This window comes from Echinops telfairi, unplaced genomic scaffold (genome assembly GCF_000313985.2).
Source record: "Echinops telfairi isolate 266 unplaced genomic scaffold, ASM31398v2 ScPeMD7_5592;HRSCAF=6446, whole genome shotgun sequence".
In the NCBI taxonomy this organism is placed as follows: Eukaryota; Metazoa; Chordata; class Mammalia; order Afrosoricida; family Tenrecidae; genus Echinops; species Echinops telfairi.
The window spans coordinates 45,909,564-45,929,152 of record NW_022109491.1 but is presented as its reverse complement, the minus strand read 5'-3'; the positions used below and the strand labels follow the sequence as shown (position 1 = coordinate 45,929,152).

At 43.4% G+C, this 19,589-nt stretch overlaps 1 protein-coding gene across 1 annotated transcript in view; it reads right to left on the bottom strand.

Annotated features, from left to right (window-relative positions):
- SLC24A3 (solute carrier family 24 member 3) overlaps positions 1-19,589 on the bottom strand; it is a 422,380-nt gene that overhangs the window by 152,062 nt on the left and 250,729 nt on the right. The window contains exon 3 of the mRNA XM_045295261.1: positions 15,635-15,711. Coding sequence (XP_045151196.1) covers positions 15,635-15,711 — 77 coding nt within the window. The remainder of the gene's footprint in view (positions 1-15,634; positions 15,712-19,589) is intronic.

The window sequence follows — 19,589 nt, the reverse complement described above, 5'->3', positions numbered from 1 at the left end:
CAGGTCCAGTGGTGTGAGTGGCGATACTGGGAGGGTAGAGGGAGAGTGGGTTGGAAAGAGGGAACTGATTACAAGGAACTAACTATATGTGACCTCCTCCCTGGGAGATGGACAGCAGAGAAGTGGTGAAGAGAGCTGTCGGACAGGGCAAGATATGACAAAATAATCATTTATAAATTATCAAGGGCTCATGAGGGAGGGAAGAGCAGGGAGGGAGGGGAAAAAATGAGCACCTGATGCCAGGGGCTCGAGTGGAGAGGAAGTGTTTTGAGAATGATGAGGGCAATGAATGTACAAATGCGTTTTACACAATTGATGTATGTATGGATTGTGATAAAAGTTATATGAGCCCCTAATAAAATGATAAAAAAGTTGAAATATCAATCGATGACAAACCTCATTCTGAGTGTCTGTGAACTTCCCACACCGATGAAAATGTAAACAAAATTCATGCACTTGTGTTCAAAAACCTACGGCAGACCATTGAAGAGATGAGGAAGTTATCTGGACTAGCTTGGAGCTCAGTTCAGCAAATTTTAAAGGAAGATTTGGGACTGACAAGGGTCATTGTGACATTTGTGCCTCAGGTTCTGACTGGCAAGGAAAAGGGGCATGGACTGGAAACATGCCCTGCTTTGAAAGAACAGCTCCAAAGCGACCCAGACTTTTCCCCAAGGTCATTACTGCTGATGAGACATGGTGCTATTTTTGCATAAGACCCTGAAAGCAAACATCAATCAAGCCAGTGGAAAACACCATCATCACCTCGCCTAAAATAAGCTCAAGTGAAATCAAAGATCAAGAGAATGTTCAGTTGTTGTTTTGATTTTTTTTTTTTTTACATGAGGGGACAGTGCATCTGGAGTTCATCCTACCAGGTCAGACTGTTAATCAAGTTTTCTATTTAGAGCCTCTGAAAAGATTGTGTTACAGTGTGCAAGAAAAAAAGGCCTGATTTGTGGCAGATGGGGGACTGGTTTTGCATGGCAATGCACCTGCTCACACAGCCATCTCAGTGCACCTGTTTAGGGCAAAAAAATAGCATGCCTCTCTTCTCCCATGCCACTTACTCATATGACCTCACTGCGTGCGAACTTCTTTTTGTTTCCACTAATATGGTAGTTACACAGTTTCACGTCAACTTGATAAAAGAATGAAGGGGTGGAGTCTAGCCTGTTAATCAGGTCACAGACTGATGATCCCTCCTGGTGGATGTGGCTTTCTCATGAGGATTCTGGGAACTCTCTCTCTCTCTCTTGATTCTGCTATCAGAAGAGGTGGGCCACCCTCTCTGTGCTTCACATTATTGTTGACAAGCCACATGGAACCATGCTAATAGCAGCCAGAACCCTGAAGAGGTGTCCACTGCCACTGGATCCACAGGACTTTCCACCCATTGGGCTGTGATCATCCTGCATTCAGTATCATTGCATGTGTTGCGTGAGTATGAAGAGGAATTCATGGGTTAATATCGGACTTATGCGCTAGTACGGAACTTATGGACTTGATCTGGACTGGGATGGGATGTTTAATGGTGCATAATTACTTCTTGGTATAAAGTTCTTTCTTACACATAGATGAGTGGCAATGAATGTGTTCCTCTAGTCAACCCAGTCCAACACAGCGAATGTAGAGGGACATGAAAGGACAGTGATTTGATGATGTAGAAGAGGCGAAGAAAAAATCAAGGGAGGTGCTGTCAGTCTTCCAAAGAGATGAGTTTGAAAGATGTTTCCAAGATGGAATTGCATATTTGACAAATGTATTAAGTGTAATGGAGAGTACTTTGAAGGTGATAAGGCTGTTTTGTAATAAATAAATATATATATAACTTTTGAGGAAAATCTGTTTTGGGGGGCATAACCCCTCATATAGCATGTTCTCTATCAAGCTTATAAGGCTGTTGTAAAGAATAGATAATTTCAACTTAAGTCACCTGTGGTGGTTATATTTTGTGTTAACATACATCTACATGGAAGTAGGGAAGTAGAGGTGGAGTCCAACCTGTCAATCAATTCACAGCATGATGATACTTCCTTGAGGCCGTGTTTTAATAAGAGAGACACTTGGCACTTCTCTCGCTGCCTTTTCACCCTTCCTGCTTGCTGGGATTCTGTGCCTTCCTCCAGGAGTGACCTCCTATGGGCCATTGACCATGGGAGCCAATCTGGGAGCTATTGGTGTCTTGCCATGTTCCTACTGATCTTAGACCCATGAGACTCTGTACCCTCTGACCTGTGATATTCCTGTATCCTGCTTAACCTTTCTGCATCATCAGTCTTTGGCTCTGAGAGTGTGAACTAGCATTGAACCCATGGAGTTGAGTTAAACTGGGCTTGGGTGCTTTCTTAATATAAAATCACTTTTTGATATAAAGTTCTTTCTTACATGTATATAAGTGTCTTTGGTTTTGTTTCTCTAGACAACCCAGCCTAACACATAGCCTTTCTTCTTGCCTTGAACTTGAATGTGATATTTAGGAAAATAAGATCCCTTATAAGACCATAAGACACAAGGATGAAAGTATAAACTCATAAACTGAACATCCTAAGCCCTCAGGAAATCAGTCACCAGCTAAACTAATACCCAAATCCATCTCCCTCTGAACTTCTTAATAGATAAGAAAATGAATCCACTATTGCTTCAGGCACAGTTAGTAACAGTTTGTAACTTGTGGCCACCGTGATAGTATAATAGAAGATTAATTCTTCTGGGCCCCAGGCAACATAAATCAGCAAAGCCTTCACAGAGACACTAGAATTTTTTAAAAAGTAAACACTATCTTGTCAGACGATTTCAAAGGCTGATGGGGATGAATATACCAAAGAACTTTGGACTGAAAAGTACTTAAGGTAACAGGACATCATTGTGGTCTATAACTTAATGGAGCTCAACACACTCCAGCAAAAACGTCAATACATATACAAGAGAGAGAAATATATGTGAATGGCATAATAGTTCTGTGGTGTTTTATGAAACATCTACAGTCAGTGGCTTTTCACAGACAGTGTCCTGTTACTACATCACCAGCATCCCTGTTGCTTTAATTTCAACAAAGGCTCAAAGAGGAATGCCTAGAGTAGTACAGTGCCCTGACCATACTAGAAATTGTTCTAAGTCTCCCAGAAAATATGGTTTGAATAATATATAATTTCCTTTGACCTCGTCTCTATTTTTCATGATTTAACACGATAGTATAGGATTAGGCCTGGGGGAAATTGTTTTTTCTTTTTTGGTTATTTTCTACCAGAGAGGTTTGGTATTGGTTCCATGAGGTCTTGCTAACATTGGCCATGATTTGGGTTCTAACACCAGAACAGACATAATTTTCCTTGAAGCGTTCACTGACTTCAGGGGGGGAGGGAAGATATAAATGCTTAACATCAGCTAAGGCTAGGGTTCTAAAAAATCAAATTTCTGAAATCTGATTGCAGGGAAGAAGAGTGCAGCACATGAATTTTATGCCTTCACCTTTGCCATGTTCTTCAGGTTTTACTAATTATAGAGCATTGCCCACTTTCAAATATCATAATCTGCTCAATTTTCTTCAAATCTTTGGATTTAAGAACACAACTTCGTCAAGAAATGCCAGCAATTAAAGATTTCTGGGAGCCACCAACCAATGAGCCATAGAAAATGCTGTACCCTCTTCTTATATGCACTTCATCTGAATAATCTCAATAAAAGGAGCCATCATATAGGCTGGGGTCACCCCTTCAGGAGGGAGTAAAAGGAGAAGATCATCCATGTGATGCTATAAGACATCGAGACAAATCAACAGGCCCTCCACGGGATGAGAGGAGAACTTTACTGGAAAATTAGGGGAGGGGAGCGTCTACCTTTCAGAGGAGGCACTGATCTTTCTGTGGTGGGTAAATAGGGAGGAGCAACCTCACATCGGGACGGGATGCTAAACAATGATTGCAGGGAAACTAAGGGATGAATCAACCCGCTTCTATGTTCTTGGGGAGACATTTTGAATAAGTTTCTACCCAACCCTCGGCGAACTATGCCATGGCCTAGGTACTATGATGTTCTTAGACGCTGACCTTCCAGGGAACATGGCATTCCCCCAAGGGCCACACCAGAAAGTGGGGGTGGGAGGCTGCATGGGGGTTGGGGTAGATGAGGGAAATTTGGGAGCAAACAATGAATGCCAGAGGGGGGAGGGAGCATTAGAACTGATCATGATGATGTATATAGAACTCTTTTTAAAAGCGACTAACTTTTAAAGCATATCATCTCATGGGAAGAGTTGGAGGAAATTATGCTAAGTGAAGTTAGCCAAGCACAAAAGGACAAGTGCAATATGAGTCCACTGAGGTAAGCTCAAGAAGCACAATGGGCATAGAGAAAAAGTTACTTAATGCATAATGTCTGGGTTGAGGACCAGGCACTCTGGCATGGGTCAGGCCCAGCCCGGGGATGCATTTGGCATCCAACTAAAAAGGGGGAGGGGCAGACAATGGTAGTGGGGGAAAGGGGCACTAACTCATCCACAGGGAGGACATCCTTTATGTCTCCACAGGAACAAGAGGGACCAGACCTCATGCGAAGGGCCACATACCATCACGGAGCAGTCCACTAACAGAGAGTACTGCAGGGTGGCCCCAATCTAAGTTATGTTGACCCTCTCCCTAGAAGAATGTACTGCAGAAGACAACACTAAAGATATAGCTGGGGAGTGTGGCTGGTCTTCCTGTCCATATAGGAGCAAACTAAGAGGGAAAACGAGAGTGAACCTCATCCTGGCCCACCAAGCCTTGAGGACAGCATTCCTGCTCAGCACAGCCAATGCACAGAGAGGATTGTAGGGCTGGCCCCAACAGGAGACACAACATCCCCGTACTGGCCTATGGGGCTATAAGGGACAACACCGAAGACACAGTGTGGGAAGTGTGTCCGGTCTGATCCTCCCACAGCAGGGCGAATCACAAAGGGAGCACAACAGAGCAGCCAGGGGAGCAAAGTCACGAGTACCGGAGGAATGCCGAAAATAGACTTCTGACTCGGGGGTCAGTACTTGGCACCTCATCAGACCTAGTTGGAAGACATTCATAAAAGTCAGCAGATAGACCTGGAACTATTTATAGGCTTTTAAAATTGTCTTTTATGTGTCTATATATATAAGATAGGCAGGACAATCCTGAAGTGAAAGCAATGGGACCAATGGTTGGGGGGCGGGGGGCATGGGAGAGGAGGTGGCAGAGGAAAGGGAGTGGGGATCCAGCAAATTCATGGACAGGGGACCAACCAGGGATCTAAAATCTACGAGGCAAGGAGGGTGTAGAATTCCTGGTAGGATTTGGTCAATTGTAATGTAGCTGAGAGGAATTACTGATAACCCACCTAAGGGTGAACATGATAGTGGGGCAGAAGGAAAGTAAAAGGAAATAGAGCAAAGAACTGGAAGGCAGAAGGTATATAGAGAGGTATAAATATAGGCATGTACATATGTAACCATATTAATGATAATAACAGGGGTATTGCCTATGTACATATATTTATATGTTAAAGTAGTAAGGTAGCAGAAGGATTTTGGGCATCTACTTAAGTCTTCCGTCAACACAAGAACACTTTGTTCTAATAACCTGGTACCTTGCTAACACGGTCCCTGAAGACAAAGCGGGTGCATAAACAAATGTGGTGAAGAAAGCTGATGGTGCCCAGCTATGAAAAGATAAAGCATCTGGGGGCTTAAAGGCTTGAAGTTAAACAAGCGGCCATCTAGCAGGGAAGCAACAAAGCCCACATAGAAGAAGCACACCAGCCTGTATAATCATGAGGTGTCAACAGGATCAGGTATTAGAAGATCAAAAACAATTATATCATTGTGAAGAAGAGGGATCAGAGTGGAGATCCAAAGCCCATCTTTACACAATTGGGCATTCTTTCACAGAAGGGTCACACAGAAGGGACAATTTAGCCAGGGTGCAGGACAGGACCAACTTAACACACAACATTCTTCTGGTTCTTTAATGCTTCCTCCTCCCCACTACCATGACCCCAGTTCTACCTCAAAAATCCTGCTATACCTAAGTGTGTACACTGGTACAGATAAGAGCTCTTGACACACAGAATCCAGGGCAGATAAACCCCTCAGGAACAGCAGTGGGAGAGTGATACCAGGAGGGAAGGGGGAGAAGAGAAAGAAAAGGGGAAATGATAGCAATGATGGATGTATAAAGCCCCACCCCCACCCCACGGGGAAAGATAACAGAACTGTGGGTGAAGGGATATGGTGTAAGATATGAAAAATATAAATATAAAATTTATCAAGGGTCCATGAGGGCGGGAAGGTAGGGGAGGGAGGGAAAAATGAGGAGCTGATACCAAGGGCTCAAGTAGAAAAATGTTTTGAAAATTGCCATGGAAACCTATGTACAAGTGTGCTTGCTATAACTGATTTATGATTGTTATAATAGCTGTAATAGCCCCCAAGGAAATGACTTAAAAAAAACAAAAAAGTGACTAGAGAACTCCATATGTAAATTTCATATCAACAAAAGAATGAGAAAAGAAAAACAATGGTATATCAATACCCTAGATTCCTTGCCCATTTATGAGGTAACTCTGCGCTGCCTCTGATAATTCCCCCAGCAGGACCAAGTGTCAAGCGCCCACAATGTTACACACTGTATTGGCAACCTTCCCTTGCTGCGCCTCAGCGGCTTTCCTCTACTGCCCTGCTCCTCGGCTCACATTTCCCTTTTCTACGCAACTCACAACCTACCTCAAGATCACTTCTGGGAGAACCCACATTTTAAAAAGACCAAAGGAAGATCATAGAAGAAATGAAATATATTTCAAAACCAAGATGGGCCACTCTCCAAAACAACCATCTCTCTTAAGTCTAGGGACTCTCCTTTTATAATCATTTTGTTAGTTGGCATGTTGATGAAGAGTCATGCCACCTGAGTAGTTCTCTTGGAGGAACCCAAGTTATAAAGGATATGCGTAGATGTTAAAGTAAAAACACACCATTTGCATGCATTCTCCAACTACTTTAATTTAATGGAGCTCTGTGATAACCAGGGTGGCCCAACTAGCACAATGGCTAAGCATTTGGTGGCTACAGAAAAGGTAAGCAGTTCTAGATGCTTTTGAGGAGAAAAATGTGGCAGCTGCATCTATTTACAGGCGTGGGAACCCTCTGATACAGTTTCACTTTGTCCCACAGAGTCACTATGAGTTAGAGTTCATTTGAAGGCAACCAGTTTTTTTTTGTTTGTTTTTTAGATTGATACCAGATCTTATATTTAATACAGTAATAAAGAATCACACATGCTACTATGCCAGTGTGTACTTTGCCAGTGTGTACCACAATCACCTGGAAACTCATGCAAAGGGAGGGTTCTTCGGCCCCCTTTCTAGGCGATCTATTCAGTCGGTCTAGCTGGGATTCGGGCATCTGCATTTAGAACCACCATCAGGTAGTCCTGATGCGGGCTATCCAAGAGAACACTCGGAAGGAGTCCTCATGTGCCCCCTGGCCTTCTTTGCACAGGGGTCTGAGAGACAGTCAAGTCCATAAGAGTGGGAAGGCTGAACTATCTGCTACAGTCTGGCCAGGAAAAGGTTCCCTCCAAAAACATTTAACCAAAGACCATTTTAACTGATGAGAATATAGTGAAGGGGTTCCTTGCGGTGCACAGTAGGGTCGGGACACCTACCAAACCAGTTGAGGCATTCAGAAGCTAACGAAAATGAGGAGCTATGACCAACGTTTGACCTAGGACAAGGACCACTGTTACTGCAGCCATTTAACAGCTGCTGCCAGAGTTCTGGAAAGCCAGGAAGGAACACAGAAGAAACACTTTGACCTCTCTCTCCTTCCAACGCTCCATCTTCTGTTGGCTCCTCCCATTGAGCTGGAGACCAGAGGCAAGGGAACCCAGGGTGGTATGGTCCTTAGAGGCTGGGCTCTTAGCGTTCAGAGTACTTCAGAGAAAAGTGGGCAATGGAAGTGTGGATGCAGACAGAAAACATACTCAGTAAAATGTGGCCAAGTTTATAATCTCAGAGTTTCAGCTCTGTGTGCTTTAATTAACAAAATCTCACAAGGTATTAATAAATTACAAACCAAGCAGGGTTCTAAAAATTTTTTCATAGGCTTCTTTCTCTATTTGAGGCAGGTTCAATGAGAAATGCACATTTCCTGATAGACAGGAAACAACCCTTCTAGTGTTTTAATATTATAAAAGACAGGAAATAAAGTAAGCTCTAAGTGTGCTTTCTTCTCTTGTTTTTTAAGATTATTTCATTGATAAGTGTTCTAAGATTATGAATTTCCCCCCTGATGGAAACAATCGTTAGAAGGAATAGAACTCTTGCTTTTTTGGTGCAACCTCAGGGTTTACCATCAAATGCCATCAAATTGATTACACGGAGAGTTTAGGGCTTCTGTAATCTTCAAAAACAAAGATCCATGAAAAAGTCAAAATACCATGCTTGGAAAACTTAATCAGAAATGTTTGTTCAAATTCCATAAAACATACGCCAAACAGTGAGTTATTTACCCAGAGGGAAAAATACAAGAGAAGCTGTGACATCTCAGATTTTAAAAATGGTATGAAGGGTCCTCAGAACCTTCTGGGTTGGGGTGTCAGTGGCAGTGTCCCCAGGACCTACACCCTACTGAGGTTGAGGGCTAGAGATCAGCCTTAGGTGAGGAAAGCGAACAACGGACAAGGGGCAGCTTGAATTCATTTACATCCAGAGGCTGGGTTTTAGATGCTGATTGGAAAGGAACTGGGCACTCTGGTTGAGATGCTGATTGTGGCCAATTGATTCTATGAAAGGATCGTTTTGCAGCCTTCTTTCTGGGGTAGCCTGGGGTGACAAGGGGTAACTACTAAGACAGTTCTCCCTCCCCTGACAAGATGAAGTGGACCTAAGCATGACCACATAGGTCTGATGTCCCGCAGCAACTCCCTAATGCCCTTTGGAAAACTGGTTATTCCTCAGGGAATCTGGAATTTTTCCTGTGGCCTACTTGGGTATTTTCACCCGAGTGGAAGACAGATCACCTGGATCATATCTGACCATGTCTGGTCCCAGTAAGCCCTACGTTAGGCAAAAAGGGATGAGAAGTTCAGGAATGCATTTGTTACCACTTCTAATTAGCAGTTAGGTAACCCTAGGGAGTCTCCCAAATGTGGGACTGCCAGCCTTTCCTCATCTTGTCCTCTTACTCTACCCCCACAACTTGAATTTCTGGTCACCGTAGGCTTTCTGGACTTGAAACCTCTACTTCTAGGATCCTGGGTTTCCTATGACTGATTGAAATCACAGGGAGAGCTACTCACCATTCGAGACCAACTTGAACTTACATCCCTAACACCTGCCATCCCTTCACAGCACACTGCAGAGCCCATAGGTGGCATTAGGGCTGGTTCAGACCTGGATCTCTTTTCAAGATTCGTTTCTTCAGGGCAGGGGTTATACCCAGCACTAACACAGTTCGGGGCTCAGGTTATGCTTCCTAAATGTCTGAGGACAGGAAATAAGGATTTAACTTCTTGCAGTTTTAATGTAAGATTTGTCTTTTGCCTGCTGGCTACCGTAATACCAAATGTTAACCCTTTAGCTGTCATCATTTTATTGAGGGCTCTTACAGCTCTTATAACAACCCAAACATCAATTGTTTATCAATCACATTTGTGCATATGTTGCCATCATCATTTTCAAAGCATTTTCTTTCTACATTTAGCATTTCTTAATATACCCAGCAGTGTTCATTTAAGCGTCCCTGAGTATCCAGTACAGCACGGTTGGCAAAGGGAAGAAGAATCATTGATCCCTGCACTCAATAATTAGGTTATACGTGCCAGGCACTTTATGAAGATGGGCAGAATACAATGCCTTCCTTGAAATGGTTCTGTCTCAGTGGAGGAGCTTATATTCAGAGGGGTAAATGAGGCTAGATTTAGTCCTTGTCCTCGGGAGTGATATCAAGAAGCTAACCATTAACGTTTTCCTGGACAAGATTACAAAAGCACCATCCATGATCCATGCTCCTCCTCTTCCGACCCTGCCTCCAATCTGCCCCCACCCATGTGTGTGGTTGCCCCAAACTTCAAGTTTGCCCCAGATAAGGTTCTTCTCCACAGGAAGTGGACTATATTAAGAGCCCTGAAGATGCCCTGGCAGTGGTCTTGGGGATATTTGGCAGATGATTCTGGGGTCACTGCGCTTGGAGGGAGGTCTAGAGGGGTGAGTATGTGCTAAGGGTAGATAGAGGCTTTGCCCTTTGCATCCATGCCCCATAGACTCTAAAGCAGGGGTGGGAAAACTTTTTTTCTGCCAAGATCCATTTGAATATTTATAACTTCATTTGCAGGCCATACAAAATTATCAACTAAAAAATTAGCTGCTCTTTTTGGTCAAACATTTAATAAACTTGCCCCTAATGCTATGGCTGGAACTGTTTCTCTTTGATGAGGTATATGATGTTAGATGGTACTGATGATTTTATATCATATATGGCTTGAGGGTCAGGCATTCCCTAATCTTGCTCTAAAATATAGGGCCTAGGTCAGGGTCTAACAATGGCTTAAGACAACAATGTCTTAAGACTGCTAAACTTTCTCTCTTCTTTCTTAAGAAATAATGTTAAGGGGAGAAATACCCATGTTTGTCCATTTTGCCTTTATCCACCAGGGGCCACCATGTCCAACAGCAGAGGCTGACATGGAAAAGGCCCTCGTGTCCCCGGGGCCACTGAGTCTCTGATCCAGAAGAAAGGGCAGTGGTAGAAAAAAGGGCAGCAAGAAGCACCACCATTTCTGGAGCATAAATGCTTACGATGTTGGAGCTGAGAGTGGAATTCTACAGTGTCAGGTGTCAAGACATCAGGGTGCTACTGGGTGCCAGGCAATTCTGGCTTTGACGTAGCACCAGTGTCTCCTCAGCCCGGGACAGGAGAGCATCCTGGAAACCAAAGGCAGCAGCTGGCATCCTTACTGACGGCTCAGTGTGTGTTCAGCCCTCATGACAGGTAGGGGATTGGGATGTTGGCAAAGATCCCGCTTTATTGTTTGGTAACTTTAGAGAATGATTGTGCTGTCGAGTGACTTCTCATGTGTTTGTTCTGGTTTGTTTGAGATGGTGGGGCTTAAGAGCTTAAAGAGTAGATTTTTTCAGTGAGGAAGGAGTTTGCACTAAGGGTGGTTCATGGCCCAGAGAGGTTAGTTATCTTGTCAGAGGCAATACACTCAGCAGTGACAAAAAGAAGTGGGCTTCAGACACATGTTTAGTCTGACTCCAAAGCCTGAATCTACTCACTGGTACTGCTTGTCGTAAAGCATGACCATATGCCCTGAACTGTGCCGGAAGGTCCTTATTTCATCCCCTTCAATTATGGTGGGCTTGTGACTGCAATAGGCTACTGTGGAAACGATGCTGTGTATCTTGACCATGAAGGTTCAGCCTTGAACATATTCCTCCCTCTTCGAGTCCTAGCTGCCACATATAAAAGGGCACTATTGGACATTCCTATGCTGAGGAGAACACATGCAGGTGTTCTGGGTAGCAGTCCCTGCTGAGTCTGTCCTTCAGCTGTCTCAGCCAAGGTACCAACCCTGCAGGTGTTCTGGGTAGCAGTCCCTGCTGAGTCTGTCCTTCAGCTGTCTCAGCCAAGGTACCAACCCTGAGGGTGGAAAAGCCACCTTGGAAGTTGATCCTCAGCCCCAATGGTCTCACCCCATAGACCCACAGCCTGTCTATCAGATGCTCCGGATGTCAGGCAGCAGCCTCCACCTCTGCTCTTTCTGGATTCCAAACTCACAAGACCCATAAACACCCTAAAGAGACTAGACGACTGCTCCAATTAAATTGAGAAGTTTATTCTCAGCAGTAAATCATTGTTGTTGCTGCCAGGTGCGGCTGAGTCAGGTCTGACTAACAGTGACCTCGTGCACAACAGAATGAAACACTGTCTGATTCGGTGCCATCCTCACCGCTGGTAAGTTTCAGCTCAGTGTTACAGCCACTGTGTCAATACACAGGGTCTTCCCATTTTTGCTGTCCCTCTACTTTACCAACTATGATGTCCTTTTCCATGGACTAGTCTCTCCCGATAACATGTCCAAAGTATATCCTCGCTTCTAAGGAACACTCTGGGTATACTTCTTCCAAGACAGATTCGTCTGCTCTTCTGGCAGTCCTCAGGACTTTCAATATTCTTTTGTAAACACCGTAATGCAAATACATCAATTCTTTGTAGTCTTCCTTATTCACTGTCCAACTTTCACAGACATAGGAAGCAATCAGAAATAACATAGCTGTCAGTTTGTTGTCCTGCGGTGGCTTGTATGTTGCTCTGATACTGGAAGTGATGTCACTGGTATTTCAAATATTAGTAGGATGACTAGTAGATTGCAGTGGAGCTCCCAGACGAAGAACAGACTAGAAAGAAGAACATACTAGAAATTCCTTCTGAGTGATTAGACCCTACAAGCCTTATCAATTATAGCAGGATTGTGAGACGGCTTAGAATGTACGTAAAATGCTACTCATGCTATTACCACAAATGCCTTCTCACAGTAGAATGGGCCTAACGACATGGATAGAGTAAAGTTTTGGGGGACATTCACTTTTTAATAGGGCATGACTGAAAATGAGAAGAAACAGCTGCAAGCATCTAATAGTAATCAGAATGTGGAATGTATGAAAAATGAATTTAAGGAAATTAAAATGGTTAAAAATGAAGTAGAATGCATAAAGATCAATATCAAAGTGTAGTAGATAGATTTTATGGCAACTTGCACTTTGGAGAGGTAGAGTCCCACCTGCCAATCAGGTTACAGCCTGATAATGCATCCTGGGAGGTGTGACCCGCTGGGGACTCCTCCCCTCCCCCTCTCTCTGTGTCTTCCACTTGGCTGAGACTTCCCTAGGACTCCATGTCTGCCTCAAGGGGTGGCCCCATTTGAGTTGCCTGACCTTGAGATCTACCAGCGCTCTACCATGTTCCCACTGACCTTAGATCCGTGGGACTCTGCACCACCCAGCCTGTGATCTTCCTACAGCCCACTTCATCTTTCTGCAACACAGGCCTACAGTGACATGAGTCTGCAGAGGACTTTAGCTGGTATTGGGCCCTTGGACTTAAGTTGGAGTGGGCTGGGATACTTTCTTGATACAAGATTATCTCTAGATATAAAGCCCTTTCTTACACATATATGAATTTCACTGGTCTTGTTTCTCTAGAAAACCCAGCCTAACACCTCTAGAGATTAGTGAGTTGAAATGAACTCGTATTGACCATTTTGAGTTGGACAATCATAATGTTTACTATGCTGGAAAGAGAAATTTAAGAGGAAGGGTGTCACATCCATTATCATAAAGAACATTTCAAAATGTATCTTGAAATACAATGCTGTCTATGACAGAATAATCTCTAACCCCCTACAAAGAATTCCCAATAATACAACTATTACTCAAATATATACACCTACCACTAAAACTAAAGATGAAGAAATTAAAATTTTTCTACTGTCTGAAATTGATAAATAATGCAATCAAGATGCATTGAATTCCAATCAACTGGAATTCAAAAGTTGGAAATAAAGAGGAAGAAACAATACTTGCAAAATACGCCTTGGGGATAGAAATAAAGTTGGAGATCATATGACCAAATTTTACAAGATCAAGGAATTATTCATGGCAAATGTAATTTTCAACAATTTAAATGGTGACTATATACATGGATTTCGCCATATGGAATTCACAGGAACCAAACTGACTATATGTGTGGAAAGAGATGATGGGGAAGTTTGCTGTAATCAGCCAAAACAAGGTCAAGAGCTGACTGTGGAAAGGACCATCAGTTGCTCATAGGCCAAATTCAAGTTAAAGCTCAATATCAGTGGATAAAATTAGTCCAGGGGCCAACTGTGGGACATACTATTAATTACTCATTTGTAAGTTCAGGTTAAAGCTGAAGAAAATAAAAACAAGTCAATGAAAGCCAAAATGCAACCTTGAATACAGTATACCACACCTGATTTTAGAGAACGTCTCAAGAACAGATTTGACTCTACTCCTGATGAACTATGGAATGACATCAAGACTTTCATACATGATGACAGCAAAAGGCCATTGGAAACACAGAACAAAAAGTGAATTTTAGAGACAGCAAGTGGCTTTAGACCCCTATCAAGAGTCAATCTCCAAAGCCCAAAGGGGCAGTTCTACCCTGTCCTGTAGGGCCACTTCGAGTTGGAAAGGACTGGATGGAAGTTTTGGTTTTTGTTCTTTCAGTTCAGGTGAGACTGAATCCCATAGAGCTGGGAGGCTACATGACATGTCCAGGCCAGAAGCCAGCCTAGATTTTCCCTGGTCTGGAGCCCCTCCTTAAATACATATTCACACATTCCCTCCTCAAACTCTCAAAACAAGAATCAGGCTAATCAAAGTCCTGGTTCTGGAGAGGAAGATTATCGGGTACCAATGGACTTTGAGAGTCCAGAAGACAAATCAATGAACTTTTCTTGAGCATCTACTCTGTACCAGAGACTGTGCCAATTGTTATTGCATTTAATTCAGCAATTTAACAAAGATTTTGTTCCTGCAGAGTACCAGGAATGGGCTTAGTTAGTAAGTTAGTATAAAACATGGGGCTTACATGTGATTAAGGATGACGGACATTAAGAAAACACATACATGTTGACCAGTAGTGTGGAGAATCATAAAGTCAGGTATGGGAAAGATAAGGATAGTGGGGATTCAATGGTAGAATTCTCACCTTCCATTCAGGAGGTTCTGTTCCTTCAGATTCATTCCCGGCTGATGCCCCTCATTCACAGCCACTACCCATTGTCAGTAGAAGTTTGCGTATTGCTATGATTCTGAATAGGTTTCAATGGAGCTTCCAGACTAAGACAGACCAGAATAAAGGTCTGGCGACCTATATCCAATAATCGGAGAATGAAACCCTAAGGAGCACAATGGTCTCTTATCTGTGAGGTCATGGGAAGTGGGGTACAGGTTTAGCTAGCATTTTGTCTCACTGAGCATGGGGTCACCAGGGGTTGTAGACAAACTCGACAGTTACAAAACAAAAAGGGGAAGACAGGCATTTAGAAAGGCTGACTAGGAAAGGCCTTCCCAAGAGAATGGAGTTTGAGCAAAGAAAGAAAGATTAAATAATGGCAAACAAGTTGATTTGACTTCTAAATCCAGGTTTTTGACATGAAGAAGAAAACAAGGCATAGAGCTATCTTCTGATCTATGAGCCTCTGGCCTTCAAAAACTGGTGCATTGCCTTCCTTATTTGCACTATGTATGTTCTACAGAGTCTCCCTGAACACTGAGTTAGCCAATCTCAAACCACCGCCCTCCTTTAACTTGTGCTAGGCATTTTTTGCCACTCTGCGCATGCGAATGTCTGTGAAACACAGTGAGTGTGCCAGGAATATTTCATTGTGAAGATGTTCGCTTGTGAGTATAGAAATCTCAAGTAATAAGGAGTCTCCCACCCACCTCCCCACCTCTCTCCCCCTCCCCAGGGTTCTCAGAAGAGCTCATCAAAAGCATTTGGAAGTGGCAGGGCCGCTGCAGCACATACCTCCAACTCGGCCAGGCCCATCCTCTGGGCCCCTGCCGGCAGAACCTAGGGAGTGGTACTTACACAGAGTACATGGAGGACCACTGCCCCTTGTTTTCTGTCCTCATTGCTGAAGATGTCCTTGGGGAACTCCTCCAGGGCTGGAGAAGAGGGGAAAAAAAGCAACTCAGTACAGACAACATGTTCAGTGCTATAGATCTGATACAACGTCACCAGACCTGATTTTAGAATTCTGATTTTGATATGCGGTTGATCAACTCGGACAGAAGAAAAGGCACATCCTTGCTTCCATGACCCATAGCAACCTACAGGGCAGAGAACTGCCTTTGTGGGTTTCTGTGACTGTAACTCTTTCCAGAGCAGAAAGCCTCATTTTTCTCCCAAGGAGCGGGTGGTGGTTTCAAATTGCTGACCGTGTGGTTCCCAGCCCATGTTTAACCCACACCACCACCAGACATCCATCAATTTGACAATAATTAGATTTTTTTAAAATGTATTTCCATGAATTTCTAACTGGAGGCATTTTCTTCAGAGAAGCATGCCAGTCACCAGTCACACTCGGTTAGCAGAACCTGGAACACTGTCCGAGGCCGTACTTAAACACTATATTAATACTTGTTACAGATCTTAGTCATATCTTCTCCAGCTTTATGCTTATTTCAAATAATTAATGAAGCAGCACATGCATTGCCACAGCACATATTTCTGTGCGAATGCTTTGTCAATTTTCTTTCATTTGCTTTGTCAATTTCCTTTCATTTGCAATTTTCTACATTTTACTGTATAGATTCAAAATAGTTTGTTTAAGAAGGGATATAGAAGTCCACTGGATAACTAAGGGGTTCAGGGAACAAATATGTTTAAGGAAAACTTACTCTAATTTGTCTTTCATTTTCTTCTCTAGTTCCACTGGATCTGCCCTGGCTGGGGTCCTTGGGATTTTTTGTCTATTATAATAACTCTCCTTTTTCTACTAGCTCCACACTTTTTAAATTAATAATAATATTTCATTGATTTTCAGGAACTTGGTACTTTTCTGTTAAAATTTCAAATGTTTGCACACAAGTCACCACTGAACTTTGCAGAAGAGTGTAAATTAGGACTTTAAGATTGTTACTTACAGTCTGTGTCACACAGCCTAGCAATCCCAAGACCTAGCACTGCCCTGGCCCAAACTACTAACTACTCTGTTAAATTAGCTGGGGATAATGCTGCAAATGGATGGTGTATTTAAGGAGATCAAATGTTCACATGCGTGCTCTACTGAAGCAAGAGGAATATCAATCCAGAAAGCATCCCATGTACACTTTGAAATACAGCACACAACTTAGATTTTATGTGTTTCCTTTCTATATCATTGTTTGCTTCTGGTCAAAGCTGTTGAAATTAAGTTTCTATTCCCTGAGGTAGCTCAGAAGTTTGGCAAAGGTCAAAGCTGAGACTTGAAAATAAAATAGTTGAGAATCACAAGTGGGTAGCTAGGAGATCGCTGCATGTGTAACTGGGTTAGGAGACTCAAAGATTAAGAGATGAGATGTTGACATGGTCAATCTAGCAGCTGCTTCCTGATATGAGTTCATTGATGCTTAGTGTGTTGAGGGCTTTGGGGAATTTGGAGAACTCAATTCCAACATCAAAAGATGCCTTAAAGACTGGGAAGAAAAACTAGGACATGATAGTTTGCTAATGTATGCTTTTGTTTCTGCCTTCTCCTTGATAGTCTTAAATTCCTACATTCAAACAATAAGCTACCTGAAAGTGACAGACAGAAAATGCAGAGGTGAACAACCGGCATGCCTCTTGGTGTGTGTTGGTGATTTAAAATGCTTTCCTCCTTGAAAAACAACTCATGTGCTGTTCTCTATGAAATCTGTGAACAGGGCAACTCACTTTCCCAACAGGAGTCCCTCCAGCCCCATACAGCCTGTTTTAGGCTCATAATCATGGATTTTCTGGACAGTACCACTGTAGGTGGTACACCCCCTCCAAGATGGTCCATTCCCTTATCTAATTTTCTAGGTGGGTCCCTGCTAGAGGACATGAACACAGGGCTATTCCTCCTATGCTGGCCCGGAGTGACCCTCTCCCACACAGAACCTGGATCCTTCACTAGCTGTGGGCTCTCAGCACTTGGTCAAGAGTGCCTTCCCTGTGCTGCAGCCACAACTTCTCTTCCATAGCTAAGCCAGCCACAGTCTCAATAGTAGCAAATGACAGGGACTGTAAGTGCGGTAGATTCACTCACTCAGTTGAATGTGGTTGGTAAAAGACTCAGGTGAAGGCAGAGTTTGGGTGGGGCAAGGGGGAAGACAGAGAAGGATCAACTAAATGCTTTCTAATCAGTTTGCTCCCCAAACAACAATAATTCTGGTTTGGTTGTTCATGAAATCTCCAAACAAAGTCACTGTGTTGAGTAGATTCTGATTCATCGTGATCCTATAGGACAGAGAAGAACTGATCCATAGGGTTTCCAAGGCTACACTTTTTATGGATACAGACGGTCACATCTTTATCCCTCAGAGTGGCTGGTAGGTTTAGCAGCAAAGCACTTCACCACTACACCACTAATATCCTTTGTTGTTAATAACAGCACCGTAAGAGTGACCAGGTTAAATGTTTACCCGAAAAGCTCACAAACCCCCTCTCCCGCTCTTGCCACTTTCTCATTCTAGGATCTATCTGAAAGCATGACGGTGGTGGTGAAATTCATTACTACAATGACTTCAAAGGGCAAGAAGAAGCCCCGGTGGTGCTGTTGGGTAAGCTGTGGGCTGAGAGGTTGTGGTTCAAACCCATTAGCTGCTCCCCAGGAGAAAGATGAGTCTGCTTCCATTAGTGACTTATAAAGCCTCAGAAACCCAAGATAGGAGTGCTATGAGTTAGATTCAATTGCTGTCAGTGGGTTTGGGATTCAAAGAACTCACGCACAACTTGCGAAGTGCATATGTGTGTGTGTATGTATACACGTGTGTATATGTATATGCACACACCCTGTCCTCTCTTTAATATAGTATCATCTTTGGTGGGGAAAATGCTACAAGATTTCTTTTTAAAACTGAGTTGCAATCATATGATGAGTCCATGACCTCTGACCCCATTCATCCTGCCCTCCCATGGTGGAGTCTTCCTTTCTATGCCCCAAATGGCTGTATTTTAAGTTAGTTCCTCGAATATGAGGGCCTTGAATGTCAGCAATGAATGTGGGAGGTTACCTGAGGCACCAGAAGGGGAGGGGAGATGTGACCCTCAGGAGGGAGAGAAGCCAATGCAATGATACCAGATTTGCAGGGGCCTTTCTGAGAGATGGTGTAAAACATGCCTCAGAATCACCCATCCAGGAGGGCAGTAGCTGGGTTTTAACCACTAATTCCCATCTGGCACTGTCTAGGGCTGCTCCCAAGGCACTTCTGTTAAGCCCTGCACTGGTCAGGCCAAAGAATACACGCAAGCAGCCTCAAGTGCATTTACATGTCGAGGTATGTTGATGCCCAACATCAAGGACAGTCTGCATTCCTCAACCATGCCATCTTCCAAGGATTCTGTGCATGAAAACTGGAAAATAAGAGATGCTAGGTGTCTGGATGTGTGGGAATTCAAAGGTCACCACCTCTGCATGCATAATTTGGCATCAGTGCAGTGTTTTGTGGCAGCGTCTGGTGGCGGGAGCCTTGCAAATTTAAAATACACTAGCTGGGACAGACATCAGGAATCCGATGCAGCTGTTGTTAGCTGCTGTCAAGTTGGCTCTGACTCCTAATCACTGTCTACAAATCAGAATGAAACACTGTCTGATCCTGCATCACTCTCATAATCCCCAGTATGTTTCAGTGCCCCCTTACAATGCTTATCCCTCTCCATCTCACTACTAAACAGGATGCCCTTCTCCCAAGATTGATCCCTCCTGATGATATGCCCAAAGCAGGTGAATTAGACAGTGTCCTGTTGTGATCCACCAAGGTTTCATTGACTGATTTTTGGAATTAGGCCTCCAGGTCTTTCTTCATAGTCTGCCTCTCCG